The sequence below is a fragment of the Rhinoderma darwinii genome, chromosome 4 (genome assembly GCF_050947455.1).
Source record: "Rhinoderma darwinii isolate aRhiDar2 chromosome 4, aRhiDar2.hap1, whole genome shotgun sequence".
Lineage (NCBI taxonomy): Eukaryota > Metazoa > Chordata > Amphibia > Anura > Rhinodermatidae > Rhinoderma > Rhinoderma darwinii.
Genome location: NC_134690.1, coordinates 47049576 through 47066085, shown reverse-complemented (window position 1 = coordinate 47066085; position 16510 = coordinate 47049576). Strand labels below are relative to the sequence as shown.

Here is a 16510-nt window from a genome sequence, read left to right as displayed (position 1 = left end):
CCGCATTGATAACATCAGCAGTGCCACAGGCTGATCGCCTCCATGCCACGCCGCATTGATAACATCAGCAGTGCCACAGGCTGATCGCCTCCATGCCACACCGCATTGATAACATCAGCAGTGCCACAGGCTGATCGCCTCCATGCCACGCCGCATTGATAACACCTCAGCAGTGCCACAGGCTGATCGCCTCCATGCCACGACGCATTGATAACACCTCAGCAGTGCCACAGGCTGATCGCCTCCATGCCACACCACATTGATTAAGTAATTCATGCAGTCGGAGCCCGACCAAGTATTGAGGGCAGATACCGAACAGACTTTTCAGTAGGACAAGATTTCGTTATTAAAAATCATTTTTGAAATTGGGCTTATTTATTATTCTAATTTCTGAGAGACTAAATTTTGGGTTTTCATTAACCAAGAAAATAATGCTGGAAATAGATCGCTCTGTGTGTAATGAATCTATATAATATATGAGTTTCACTTTTTGAATTGAATTACTGAAATAAACTTTTTGTTGATATTCTAATAAATTGAGAAGAACCTGTATATACAAAAGGACAAGGAGTCATGCACTATTTTATATAAATATGAAAAATTTCAAATTTTATTGAGAAACATGGAGAATAAAATACATAGAGGATCCCACCCAATTGAACTACGTATGGGCTATACAGGAAAAGTTGTATTATTGTCAAAGTGGTACATACAACACATAATACTGTGTGGTCATCAATGAAATTGAAAACAATGATCATATACACAGATGAGAATGAGGTAATTGTCTAAAGCATGGTTATTAAATGTATAAGAATCTAATAACCAGACATTAATATATGTACCAACATGTAGTAACTCACCAAAAAAACGTAATGAGCAAATATATATACACACCTGTCCGCAGAGAAGGGCACAAGCGAGCAGTACAAAAACAGTCCACCTCCACTATCAAAGGAATGTCCTATGAAAAATGCATCTAAACGACTAAATTTAATAAATACCCTCAGCAAGGTAGCTTACCCATAGGCGCAGCGTGATCCGTATGCCCAATATAGCGCCCCAACGCACAAGTCGCTTTTTCAAGGGTTCCCATGCGATTTACGTGAAACGCGTGTCAGGGATCTATATTGGGCACACGGATCACGCTGCACCTATGGGTAAGCTACCTTTCTGAGGTCCGAAACAGACGGATGGTCACGGCTCCTATGCCAACAAAGGTGCATCGTAAAAAAAAAGCTTCCATTTGCACGCCAGTATCGGAATTGGACCGCCAATGATTGACAAAGGGTTGCCTTCTCCGATGAGTCACGCTTTCTGCTTTATCGAACGGATGGACATTGGTGTTACAGGCGAGAGACATCAGAGAACAAACACCATGCAACCATTGCTGGAAGAACACAAGCCGGTGGTGGCAGTGTTATGGTCTGGGGAATGTTTTTATGGCATTCTCTGGCCCACTCATCCATGTGGAACCGATTTGGGTATGAATCCATCATTGCAGATCACGTCCACCCATACATGCTGTTTGTCTTCGCTGGGGCAGATGGAATCTTCCAGCAAGACAATGCGACATGTCACACGGCTAGAAATGTCTCTGACAGTGGCTGGAAGAGCACGACCAAGACTTCCAAGTACTTCCCCGGCCCCCTAACTCGCCAGGCTTTAACCCAATTGAGCATCTGTGGGACCACCTTGATTGTCTTGTTCACTCTATGGATCCTCCCTCACGCACCCTCCAGCCAATGTGGGATGCACTGCAGTCAGCACGGCGCCAGATACCGGAGACCACCGACCAGTACCTTATTGAGTCACTCCAGCCGTCTAGCTGCTGTCCGTGCTGTACATGGATACTCTGGATATTAGCTGCTGGTCATAATAATGCGCGCGCACACACACACACACACACACACACACACACACACACACACACACAAACAAACACACAAACATGAAAATGCAACAACAAGAAGGAAAAGTTTTGGAATTGTGGAGATTACAGGATCGATAGACATGTTAATGATATGAAAGTGACAAAAAAAATGGGCACAAAATATTCCAATGATCTTGATATATATTCAGTATAGAGTAGGAGCGTCACGTGCAGAAATACACGCACTTACATGCCTTGGCATGCTATCAATTTCGCAACCAGATTTGCTCGATGGGAGACAAGTCCGGAGACGCTGCAGGCCATGGTAGCACGTTTAGGCCATGCAGGCTGCTCACAGTAGCACGAGCAGCATGCGGCCTGGCGTTGTCCTGTTGAAAAACGCCTTCTGGGACACTTTGGAGAAATGGCCGTACCACTGGTTCAACAACCAAATCAATGTAACGCCGAGCTGTTAGCACACCCGAAATGAAAACTAGAGCTGTCCGGCTACCGCATTATGTCACCCCACACCGTAATCCCGGGAGTAGGACAGGTGTGACGTTCCCTTGTGAAGGCCTCTTCATGGCGTTGCCCACCTTGTCTCCAAACCAATCTCTGGCTGGTCCGAGACAAAAGTGTGACTCATCATTGCAGAGAATAGACCTCCATTCCAGCCTCCATTGCAGTCTTGCTCTGCACCATTATAGTATTTTAGAGTGGGGTCGTATGAACAATGGAACACCTGTAGCTGGACGTCTGGCTCGAAGCCCAATAGCGCCTTCTGATGGTATGTGTGGAAACTGGTTGCCGCCTTAGGCTTGGGATGTAGCAAAAAACTTGAGGACAGCATCCGTATGGCAAAAGTAAAAAAGTGTTTAACACATCCCAATATCAATAGTGCTACGTTTCGACCCCGCATGAGTCTTTATCAAGCATAAAATAAATATGGCATAAAGTGAGTTATATATACACATACCCCTGTATAAATCACATCCAAGCCAACAGAGCTACTACAAAACACACCCATTAGGCTTGGGATGTGACGTCCAATTTCAAATTTCACTTGTACAGAATGGATCGCTATACACCATTCTTCCAATCAGACGATCCATCGTGAAGAAGTTTGCCTCCGCGCTCTTCTTACGGACATTCCTGTTCGTTGTTGTTCCAACCTCCGGGACACGCAGCATTGAACAGTGCTGACATCTCAGGCATAGGCGCGCAGCAATCTGCCGGAGTGATAAACCAAGGTCTCTCAGATCAAGGACTCTGTCCCTCTGTTTGTGACAAGTGGCGATAACTGGCATGTCGATGAGCAGGAGTCATCGCACCGTCCGATTTTTGAGGTTTCATGTGGCTAAAAACTTTGCTTTCAATCTGGCTTTTATGCCTCCCACGTGCCACAGATTGGAGCGAGGTGCTTGAAAATGTGATCATTTGCAGATCTTTGTGACAACTGCTACTCCCTTGATTTGCATAATCTTATGGCTTGTCTATCTTGGTGTTGCAATTTCAATGTTGAGGAATTTGAATTCCAGTGGGCAGGGGGAGGAAAAGGGGTAATCTTGTAGTCTCGTACTCAATTGTCGCCCTGTGATAGTCACAACTCTGACGGATTCCTGGACAGCCAAAGACTTCCGCTTGTCCTGGACTTATCAGGAAAGTCAAAGCGTGGCCCTTTGTAATACTTATTTGCCCGATATTGTATCACATTCACATCACGGGCTGTGTCCCAAAGTGATGTCTGTATACCAGTATACCAATCCTCAGAGTGCCATTTATACTTGATTTTTCTGATTGTTGTATTATAAAAAAAAATGTTCAATAAAAATTGTGAAAATTAATAATATGTATGTATGTATGTATGTATACACACACACACACACACACACACACACACACACACTATTACAGTATTGCACATCTGCGACACGGGATAACCTATTGTACTCTGACACATTGTAACAAACTCATAAAATCTGTGAGCAGGACTAGATCTCTACATATGTAAACAAAACGTTCCCATTCACTGACAACAAGCAGAGATCTTGGAAATGCTAGTAAAAAGGAAGAAAAATGAATAATATATATAAGATAAAACACTGGGTAAGTCAGCCAGGCCTAGAGAAATACAGTACAATACAGACCTGATGGAAAAAGTTCAAGACCATGTGGATGAGATTTTTCTCAATCCTATCCCCTTGTCTGCGCCAGTCTTTTGCTGCGGACTTTCCGCACCAAAATTTGGTGTCGGAAAATCTGCAACAAATTCGCTAAAAGTTCAGGGGGCCAAATTCAGCTGCGTGTAAACAATACCCTTAGGCCTTATTCACACGAACGTGTATTACGTCCGTGATACACGCTTGAAAATCACACGCGTCGCACGGGCCTATGTTAGTGAATGAGGCCGTTCAGACAGTCCGTGATTTTCACGCTGCGTATGTCCGCTGAGTAAAACTCACGACATGTCCTATACTTGGCCGTTTTTCGCGCATCACGCAGCCATTCAAGTCAATGGGTGCGGGAAATTCACGCTACAGTAGTAAAATCAATGAATGAAAACATAAAAGCACCTCCTGCTTTTATGTTTGTGAACATAAAAACAGTGTCATAACGATGCCATATGCGCGAAAATCACGCAGGCATGCAAATACTGCTGACACACGGAACTGCTACCCGTGCAAAACGCAGCATTTTTTGCGCGCGCAATACACACACGTTCGTGTGAATAAGGCCTAAGGGTCAGTTCACACAGCATTTTTGGGAATTGATTAGGATGCGGAAACCGTGCCGGAACTGGTGCCAAAAAAACACCCCAAATCGCCGCATGTTGATTTCAATGAAAGGCAGAGGCGTTTGTTTCTTTCCCACGCCGTTTTTGACTGCTCGAGGGAAAAAACAAAGCGGGATGCCCTTTCTTGGAGCAGTTTCCGACTCTGACCAGCCATTGAAATCAATGGGAGGCAGAAAAAGCGCGCCTCTCGGATGAATAGTTTTTCAGCTGTCGATGTTTGTATTCGATTGTGTTCGTTTGATATTAAAAAAACACCTTAAAAAAAAAAAAAAAAAACCACTGCATTTCAAAATCTGCCTCAAAAATCCAGAAGGAATACCCTACCTCTTTCATGAACCAGTTCTGCAACATAATTGAACCTAAAAAATAAAATATAAAAAGGGGAGGTGGAGGGGATAGCGGTGTCTGGCAGCAGCTTATGCTCCCTCCCTCTACGTGCCGAGGCTCTGGGTTGACAGCTATTTTGCTCTTTCGGGCCGACATCAATGATTGGGCAAATGAGCGGTCATACGAACGCTCGTTTCCGATCTTTGCCCTGTGTAAACAGGAAAACGATCAGCTGATAAACGCTTGTTCATCGGCTGATCGTATAATTGATGCAAGAAACATTATCGTTGTCGGCAGCACATGTCCCTGACATGTCGCCGATGACCTAAAAATGCATGGGGACGAGCGATCGGAGTAACGAGCGATCGTTCCCATACATTACTGATGTCTCGTTGATCGGCGCTCGTTTTTATGGCCAAAATTGGCTGGTGTAAAAGGACCCTTAAGATGGTCTGTCTGTTTGTATAGCAGAAACCCGAGCATTGCACTGCCTTCAATGGAGACCAGGCAAGCAATGCTCAACCCACTTAGCTAAGGAACGATCACTGAAAAGGCCCCAAATTGAAGATGGGAAAGACCAGGAGGAAACAGAGAAGTTTTTGGTGCCAGGTCTCCTTTTCAGTAACAGTGACAAATAGTTAAAGGAGTATTCCCACCTTAGAGCCGGGACCCACATCTATCAGACATTTATGGCATAACCCGTGGATAACAATTTTGTAGCATTCTTTCCACTTCTAACCCCCCCCCCCCCTCTCCTCTATTTATTAATTTCCAGTCTGGATTCCTTTAATGCAATAGGATTTATATAAATAAGGTACTCTTCCCTCTAATACATTTCCTTTCACCCCTCTAGCAGAGGAGGATTAAGATAACGAAGCTTGATACGTTAGAGAAAACGGTCGCTGCATTGTGCCCAGATTAAACCGTGAATAGGTTACATCTTTCGAATGTACGATTAAGCAGGTTTCATCCTCTAATCCCAGACGGATTAGAATTACAGGTCAATGTCTGACTAATTTCTTTATAGCTTGTGTAATAGCTTGTAAACCTCAGAATAAAAAATAGGAATTATTGTGAATTATTCAGCAGCAAACAAAAGCATTGCCCGGTGAGAGGGAACCCGGTGCTCTAAGTCCTAAAGGAGCGGGTGCCATCACCCGACGCCTGTTATCTATGCTGGCTATTCATTGGCGTTGTCCTATGCTGCTTGATGGGATTAAAGGGACAGGAAATTGATTTCTAGAGCACAATGGGGACCTTTCTTATCCATACACAGATGCTATACTCACAGTATATTGCTATTTTTTGTGACAAGGGGTGTTCAGCACGGTCAGAACTACAATTGTAGCAGTCCATGTAAATGCAAGTCCCAGAAAGAAGAAAAGTCTTCATATAGGACTGCATACAGACCAGAAAGCTGTAAGCATGAGGTCTGAATTTTGGGGTTTGATGTCTCCGCTGCCCCCATTTACTAGTTATGTGGCTGATTGTTTGCGTTTTTCCACCCCCATCCACCTAAATTTTATTTATGAATCGGCCCCTGGGCACAGCACACGGACAGCCAATCAGCAGAGCAGAAAAGGAGCCTTACAGGAGTGAGAAGGGGCAGTTCCGTCGCTGCGCACCCATGTTTGTCCTCCTCACCCTCCACATCTTATTAGATAAGGGCAGAAGGACAGCGTAAATTCAATAGAGGGACTGGGAATTTGCCGGGCGATGGAGCAGTGTGGCGGCAGCCGGTAGCTCAAGGAACCCTGAGGATACATTTTTGGCTGCGTCCCTGTATCGGCGCCTCATCATTATGTCTCTAGGCAAAGCTATAGTTAGGTTAGCTGGTAGAATTATTAAAATATACTGCATTTGCAATCAGGCAACATAAAACGCCACCCCTCCATTCTTCATGAAAGACGATTCCATAAGTGATTTCTAGACAATCATTATAGGACATGCTGGGGATGTATCATGTATTCATACAGTATATATCACTCATTTAATGATGACAGGCAGCACTTTCCCTCCTCAGAAAACCTATGGGCCATTGATAAAAGAAGAAAAGAACCTGCTCATGATAGAAAAATCCTAGGATACTAAAAATTCACGGATTGGTTCCTCTATAGAATCTCCCTCCCCATTGGACTATGTACGGTCAGCAAAACAGTGATCTCGTTGGTTCTGTTCACATCACACTTTCCATTTACGTTCAGCATATACGTCGGGAAAATCTTCAGACGCATGCACTGAACGAAAAGGTCCAACGTTTGCCATAAATAGGCCCCCATGATAAAGGATTATACCACATGGCATACCTTTTTTGCAGTGGCCCGCTGTATAGGATAACTCAGCAGACTATGCTTTCCAATACAGTAAAATAAAAATGATACCAATGTATACCGGCAATCTAGATGCCATAAGAACAGTTTTGGCATCCATCGGGTCCATACACTACGGATAGATTCAGCGCATACGCTGGGTATATCTCCCGTACACAAAAAAACGCGTTGTGATTAGTGTCTTATGGGCGGATATGTTGAAATACCAGTGACCTATCCTAAAACATAGTTGTGAGTATTTAAAAGGATAGAACAATATCGGCCATTAATATTGTGTGTTACGTTTTAGAGAAAAGATAGAAAAATAACTGGCCGCAGGAATCTTTCGGAAAAAAAAGTTAGGGGCACTAAAAATAAAACACTGACCATGCTGGGGACCTGGGCAACATCTGCATGGAGTTTATATATTCTTCCCAAGTTTGCACGGTTTTCCTCTCGTTTCCTCCCTCTCTCCAAAAACATAGAAAGGGAATTTAGATTGCGAGCCTAACTGGGGACAGTGAGTGATGAGGACTGTAAAGTGATGCGGAATAGGTTGGCGCTATATAAGCAACAGTAATAAATTATATCCCACTTTCCCTTGACCCTGCTCTATATTGAAATGAAGAAGAAAAGAAACAAACAAAAAACAAGTGTCTCAAAGGGGCATCCATGTTCTTCCCTTCTTCTCTCTCCTATAGTTCTAGGTTATATAAAACAGGAAGCTTCTGAAAAGGGTAGGAGCATCTTATCAATTCCTTATATTAAAGAGGACCAGAAAGAGATCAATCATGGTTATAGGTGCTTATTAACTACAACTGGTCACTTGTAGACTGACTAAAAGGAGTCATTTTTTTAAGATTGAGTTCTAAGTTCATTTTCCTGAAAATTATATGTCCAAGCAAAAATGAAAAATTGAATGTGCTCCTGAATCTTTATGGGCAGTCTTGTAAGCTCAGCTGGTTGCACTTCGGACTTCTCTTGCCTTAATTTTCCATGACAAGAAGTAGCCTACATCCCCATTTATAGCCCATAACAGCTGCCAGACTTATTGTAAGTTATATAGCAAGGACTGCTGGAATGTGTAGTTCCGTAGTGACCTCATTGAGGGAGGAAGTATCTAGCTTTTATTAAACTATTAAAAGTAAAAGCAGAAATTATATCTAGCTGACTTACCTGCAGGAAAAGAAAGATATAAAGTTTGTATACTCTGAAACACAGACAAAACTTTAAGGCCCTGTTCACACAGAGTTTTTTTTGCAGGCAGAAAATTCTAGCTCAAAATTCTGTCTGGAACTTTGAGGCAGATTTTGATATGCCTGCTCGCCGTTTGCCACGTTGTTCGCTGCATTTTTCGCCCGCGGCTATTGAGCGCCGCAAAAAAAGCTTTATCTGCCTCCCAATGATGTCAATGGGAGGTCAGAGAGGTAAACGCCTAAAGATAGGACATGTCGCTTCTTTTTCCTGCGAGCCGGTTTTACCGCTCATGGGAAAAAAAAACCTCCGCCTCCCATTGAAATCAATGGGAGGCGTTTTCCGACGCGGTTTACGGGTCAAAAAACTTGTAAAAAAAACCTGTGTGAACTGGTCCTAAGGGGGTTGTCCACTTTGAGCAATCCCTTTTTGTTAGAAGGGTCCCCTAATAAGCAGATCAAAGTTTATCATGATGATGTGTGAGGGAACCCTGCAGCACCACCACAGGGTATACGAAGCATTACATAGTACGGGTCCTCCAGGGAGAGACACTATGCAGCTGCTCTCTGTTCAAAAAATTAAGATAATGAAAGGAGGACCCCATCTAGTAACTTAGAACTCCGTAATAGGGTATTTGAACATGAGTTTTCTAAACCTGAGAAAGATGAATAGCGTTTGGTAGAATATTTATTGTATGAAATGTCACCAAAAAAAAAATTACAAAAAAATAAATAAAAATATTGTAACATTTAAGCAAAATCATGTATGAAAAAAAGTTTAGTTAAAAATAAAAATCTAACCTTGTAGAGTGAATAAGTACAAAATAATAATAAAATTGTATGTGCAGCCTTGATACAAAAATGCTTTTTAGAGGAACCCTGCATTAGAAAGGAGGGGGAGGGGGAGCGTAAGCAAACTTCGAAGTTCAATTAGAGTGCGGTCAACTTTATTACCAGGCATCATTTCTTACAAATTCATTTTACTGCAACAAAGAAATTCTGAAATCTCTGTAAAGGGCTAAAAAAAACAAAAAAAAAAAAACCCACATTTTAGAGGATGTGGCTGTAAAGTTGCCTGATGGATGATAAGTGCACTTTAAATATTTAAAGCTCATGAATTTCATATGGTAATTGGTCATTTTTTTTCTTTTGTATTTACAGAAGGAGCGTCGCTACACCAGATAACACAACATATTCAGTTAAAACTCATAATAATGGAGTACCCCTGGGGGTGAATGGAATGGATGCTCGCAAAACCATGACGCATCCCCAAATACTTCTATAGATGCTTGATAGAATACAATTTGGCACTAAGCTTCTACACGTAACAATAAAAAAAAATACAAAAATAAAATGATGGCAAAAATATTAAAGAAAAAGTCTGGACTATCTGTTAGAATTCATTGAATGCATAGGGACAGCGAAGTAGAGGGCGCCCCCTCTATGAGCCACAGTGGAGTGCCGCTGACAAATAGTGGATCCTGCTCTGGGGGGCTCAGCCCGACCATGTATTACATGCACAGCCTTACATTAGAATGGCCGCCTTGCAATAGTACATTTACCCTGCATGGGGAAAAGTATGGCTGGGCGAAGCAAGTGTTAGCAGTAAGACCCTGTGCAGTCTTCCAGTGACCCCAGGGGATAGATACAGGAACTATTCTTCATGTTATGAACCCTCTTAGTAGTCAGAGGGGGTATATGTTCTCTGAGGTTCACATTTAGGGTTTTATTTTCATACTAATGTATGCAGTCCATTTGACGACTATGTGACTCGGATGTTTACCGACATCTGGATGGTGGAGATTTTTTGATCTCGTCAGTTCTGGTGAATATGTGAAGATATTGAATGTAGATATATGTATAAGTGACATGTATAAACTCTGCACATCTTTAACTTCATTTTTAGGTGGTGTTGTCGGAGGCTCTGCTTGGGTCAGACTTTTAGTGATGCATTGTAATGCACATTTTAAAGTCTAAGTTCATCTTTGAAAACAATTATTTTAAAAAAAAATAAAACAGTATCCGTGTGTTTGGTGCAACTTTGTAATTACTTTTTATTAAAAAATATTGTTACTTTTTGAGATACAGCTGCTTTGTATCCTGTATACAGAGCAGCTGTATCGTGCGCTGAAACCTGTATCAGTCAGGTCAGCGGCACTGACGGGTTCAGTGACAGCCGCTCCTGCGTGTCTCAGACGCCGGATCCAGCTGTTATCGATCACATCTAAGTTCAGAACTCGGATGTGATCGATAACAGGTGGATCTTGACCCGCTGTCACTGAACCCGTGTCTGACTTATATATATATATATATAAGTCAGACACGGGTTCAGTGACAGCGGGTCAAGATCCACCTGTTATCGATCACATCTAAGTGTATAGAACCGCGCACTGTGGGCCCTTTCCGGGTCGGTGGCCATTATCTATATATATATATATATATATATATATATATATATATATATGATGGCCACCGACCCTGCAAGGGCCCACAGTGCGCGGTTCTATACAGCGGTAGCTGAAAGTGCTGCTAAGCAGGACAAGAATTGAAGGGGACACAGCACTAAAAGCAGTCTCTTCATTCTCAGGATGGGTGGTGGTCCCGCTATACCTCTGTCCCTATCCACTAGTATCATGTCTGATGTGATTAAAAAAAAATTCAACGCTGCGGTAACATGTCCAAGCTTTTCCAGATCTCCCATGGACGGTATCATAAACATGTACGGCCACCGCCTCGACGCAATGGCCTGTGGACTACTCACTTGGCGGAAAGGCGGTCATGAGACCCCCACCTATCAGAAACGTATTACATTTCCTGTGGAAATACAATAAATATCTTTGGTGGAGGAAACCCTTTTAAACGGTGACAATTTTTTCTAATCAAAGTTTTCATTGTTTGATTAACGCACCAGTAAACAAAAAGAATACAAGAGTTAAAAATCTTCTTAAATTTGCTTCAAACCTAAAACAGATGCAAAGCTGTGAACACCCTAAATACATAGTGATGGCTCCGTGCTCACAATGAAACGCATCTGACCTGTGACGGAGGACTGCATGCTGCCGGATAACCTTTTCCATCAAAATCAAGACGCGCTCTAGTCGAATATCTAACTACGTGTGTTATTGTGCTACTGAAGGGTCTGCGTCACACTCAAAAGAACCTTTCAAGAGACATCGAAGAGGAACAAACACAAAACCTGCGGCTGTGACAGGCGAAGGTCTCAATTACAGACGCATTTCGAGTGTTGCTGTAGGGGAGCATCGGCTGAATTTTGCCATCAAAACTACACAATGCTGCAAAGTTGATTGGTATCCATGACAACCAGACATCCAAGAACCTGCTGCGACATCACGCCGCTGCATCGGTAACTTTTTTTTTTTTTTACCAGAAAAGCCATCACATTAGTAGAGCAGATGTATAATTTAAAAAGGCCCTTATCAGGATGGATGAGATTCCCTGACAGCTGGAATGGAGCTGCCATATGAAGTTAAGGTTTAAAAAAAAAACAAACTAAAACCCGTTCTCTCAAGGCTGAAGTAAAATTCATTATGGCAGCACATAGAGAAAAACAAAAAGCGCTTTTTTTTTTTATACAGATCCTGAAAACGAGGGAAGCACGAGGGCCTCTATGAAGATTAATGGAGCTATTGCTTCACTGGTTCCTAAAGCTCTTCGTGAGAAGACGGCTATTTGTGATGATTAAAGATTTCCACAGACGCAAAACAAAATGAAGCGCTATTTACGAGGTGCTGCGAAGGAGGCGGAGGTTTAAGACGGTAAACTGAAATATGGAACAAAACCTGGAGTCTTAAAGAGATTTGGCCAGTAAAAAAAGAAAATGTTAATCCCCATTCATCTTCTGTTCTATTGAGAAGTATTTCTTAGCTTCATCTGTTTTTGGGAAAGCGGAGTGACACCCAATATGGCCCCTATTAGAGGTGGTTACCAAGCTTTGCCGACTGCATGATGGCGACTCCATATAGTTCTGGAGCAGGCGATGTATAAATAGTCAGGACTCCACATGGCTATTAAAATGGGGTAGAGATGCAATTTTTTTTTTTATTATTTGCGCATTTCATAAATGTGTCTAAATCCCGGCCAAGTAGTAAGCCACACCCACTTTTCACTCCAGTTTTAGAAACGGACATGAATGGCGCAAATGGAGCTAAATTTTGGTGCAAATGGTTCATAAATTAGTCGCACAGCAGAAACTATTTTAGCGAAAAATGTGGCAACAAAAAGTAGCAAATACAATGATTAATGTGGACTATTGTTTTCTGTAAACACTTTAGTCAGTCATTCAGTCCACAGTCGAGCGTAAACGCTGCCATAGATCCGTCCAGTGTAGTGTAAATGCTGCCGCCGATCAGTCCACAATCTAGGGTAAATGCTGCCGCAGATCAGTCCACAGTCTAGTGTAAATGCTGCCGCCGATCAGTCCACAATCTAGGGTAAATGCTGCCGCAGATCAGTCCACAGTCTAGTGTAAATGCTGCCGCCGATCAGTCCACAATCTAGGGTAAATGCTGCCGCAGATCAGTCCACAGTCTAGTGTAAATGCTGCCGCCGATCAGTCCAGTGTAGTGTAGTGTAGTGTAGTGTAGTGTAAGGCTCCATGCACACGAACGTGCTTTTGCGGCCGAAATTCCCCTGAAAATCCACTGGAGAATGGCCGCCCCATTCATTACTATGGGGCCATGCACACGACCGTGGTTTCCACGCTCCGTGCATGGCCCAGAAGCCCGGTCCGCAGATAGAACTGGCATGTCTTATTACGCCGTGTTCTGCGGTCCAGACTCATAGCAAATAATAGTTGCAGCTACGTGCGAGGCCCGCGATTTGCGGGCGGCTCGCAGGTGACACTCCGCCCCCGGCCGACCAGAAAATCACGGCTGTGCACATGGCTACGGTCGTGTGCATGAGGCCTAAATAATGCTGCCGCCGGTCACTCCACAGTCTAGTGTAAATGCTGATGCTGATACCGGTCACGGTCAGTCCACAGTTCAGTATAAAAAGGTTACCGCTGGTTAATCGAGTCTAGAGTAAACGCTGCCAGTAATCAGTCCACGATCTAGTGTAAACGCTGCCGCAGGTCAGACTGTAAGTCAAGCATAAATTTTCTTTATGTTACATACAATAATTTGTTTGTTTTTCTTAATTTGGCGACCAAAAAATTATTTGGCGCCTACATTGTTAGATTTAGAAATCAAAGGCGCCCAAAGAGATATTTCTTGCCTGGAGCCCTCGTAGGTAGATCTGCTATTCTGGATGGTTAATTTTTTTAAAAATTGTATTCAGTCTTTTCCCTATAGGGAAAAGCTGGGCTAAAATATAGCCACCATTACGGTTCTCAAACAGTGAATCATTCGGCTTCCCAAGATACCAGACCGGCATTTGCAGATTTGCTCTTCAGCCATTTGTAAGGGCGGCCATGTTATTTGTCCTTCAGCTTTCCCAGAAATAAATAGAATGACAAATTGGCTAGAAAGAATTCGATTTTACAATTCAACAGAAAATGACAACTCAAGGACTTACATTTAGGACCGACGCACAGACTGTTTGTTGTACAGAGCTGTCATACAGCACCCACAGAAGTGTATGGGGACCACCGTATCCCGATTTCACATGCAGGCACGCAGATTTTTTTTTTAGTTGGATTCGGCATGAGCGCCATGTTCCATAGAGTGTTGTATTATGGAGGTATTCTCTTCTAGAAGTATTACAGACCCGCAGAGACTCCATGTGCCTCTATGCACACGACTGACTTTGTCATGAGGCAAAACCCGATGCGGACACAGACAATTTTTTTTTTTGATCAGGCAACCTTGATGACATGTCGGCCTATGGCACCCAGCACGCATAGGTGCCATTGGAAAATGTACTCCTATTTACAGTCTCTAATTCATCAAGCCCAAGAACAGCCAACAACAGAGCGGAATAAACCCATCCTAGCCAATCCACATTCTCCAGATATCTTCAGGTTGTCGGCTGCAGGAACCATTAGCATTTGTAATTTTACCGGTTAATTCAGGTTTGTTACGGCAGGCGTTCCTCCAGTACCTGTTACAATACAAGCTTATAACCTAAAGTCAAAGCAAGCGGGCAGAAGGGTGCCACATCTCCGAAAGACAGAAGGTGAGGACCCAGCTTGTTGTATAATCCTTACAATCTTATTCACATTGTTTCTTTCAAGGTCGGCGAACACATTTACGATTACATATTGTAACAGATCATTGAGATCATATTAAAAACAGATCATTGAGGGAAAAAAAAATGTTTTGGTCCATTAAATCGAGCCAGTCAGTCAACTAAAACCAAGACAGACAACCCCTGGAAGTGATCTACAGCGCAGTGGACATGACATCCAAAGAACCTACCTGTGGCCAGGGAGATAAATGACAGAAGAAATCCCCTGGGAATAATGACATCCAAAGTTAAAACCGTGGCTCTCTTGATAGCTCTGATTGGCGCCAACGCTGTGAACGGAAAAATAAATACAGAAAACGTTGAACAAACGTAAAAATTACTATTAAAATACTACATACTTTATAATGCTCTCACTACCCAGCAGGATTGGATATATATATATATATATATATATATATATATATCTGTGTAGTGCTACAAGATTGTATACAACTCAATATATTCCTTTGAACTGCAGCGGTCACTCAAGAGTTAAAATAAAATCAGTAGCGCTACAAAAAGTCTGTGTAGCCCAGGCCTTCGGCTGAATCCAATAGTAGAGCAGGGGACTGTCTGGTCCCTGCTCTACCATTCACGAAGTATGGCTGGACGTGAGGCAGGGACCATCGCGCCTGTCTGCGCCGCACAAAACAGAGGGATCTCCTCCACTCGTCATTGGAACAGGGTTAGGAGAGTATGTCAATTATTTTTATCAGCCACTATTGGCAGCTGTGGAGGCATTATATAGCGTGGAAGATAGTTATAGGGGCATTATACTGTGTGGAGGACAGTTATGGGGGCATTATACTGTGTGGGGGACAGTTATGGGGGCATTATACTGTGTGGAGGACAGTTATGGGGGCATTATACAGTGTGGAGGACAGTTATGGGGGCATTATACTCTGTGGGGGACAGTTATGGGGGCATTATACTCTGTGGGGGGACAGTTATGGGGGCATTATACTGTGTGGGGGACAGTTATGGGGGCATTATACTCTGTGGGGGACAGTTATGGGGGCATTATACTCTGTGGGGGCAGCTATGAGGGGCATTATACTGTGTCTCAGGCAGATATAGGGGCATTATAATGTGTGGTGAGCACTATGGGGCAATATACTGAGTGGGTGCAGTGTCAGGGGGTATTTTATATACAGTAGTATAGAGCAGGCTCAGGGGATATTAATTCAATGGCGTAGCATGCAAATTAGGGGGTGTGGTATGCAAAATGGGTGTAGGCTAATTAATCGTAATCGAGGTTACATGTTCAATTAATCGTGATTTAGATTTAGTTCATAACTGCCCAGCCCTACCCATACGTATGACACAATAAACGGCATAGGTTTGACTGGTATATATAGGCAGTTTATTAACCGTGAGGCTTACAATCAGCAGACCGTTTTAAATGTCCCACCAAAAGTAGTGCACAAATACTGCGACTATGACCATGACTAATCCGTGCATAAACCGGACCATATGCCCTACCATATTGGAGCCAATGTTTCGAAATTAGATCAAGATTACATGTATAAGAACATAAAAAAAAAAAATCATGCTTAGTAATGAAACTCTTCAAAGACATGCTAGTAAATGCGGTCAAGCAGGTCATCATCTGAAAAAAAAAATAAGTTTTTTTGGGTTTGTTTTTTCTCTCTCTCTCCCCACGCAATATTTTCTAGGGTTTTAGTGGGTGACTGTTAATTTTTCAGTATTATTTATTTGAACCCCTTTTGGGATAGTGTCTGTACTACACAATACTTTGTTTAATATAATATTAACTTGGAACATGTTTTTTTGCTATGTAGTAAGGAACATTTTGATGTAATTCAAC

At 42.7% G+C, this 16510-nt stretch overlaps 1 protein-coding gene across 2 annotated transcripts in view; it reads right to left on the bottom strand.

Moving 5' to 3' along the window:
* NBAS (NBAS subunit of NRZ tethering complex) overlaps positions 1-16510 on the bottom strand; it is a 655156-nt gene that overhangs the window by 613274 nt on the left and 25372 nt on the right. For both annotated transcript variants that reach the window (XM_075861089.1, XM_075861091.1), the window contains exon 9: positions 14874-14972. In XM_075861089.1, coding sequence (XP_075717204.1) covers positions 14874-14972 — 99 coding nt within the window. The remainder of the gene's footprint in view (positions 1-14873; positions 14973-16510) is intronic.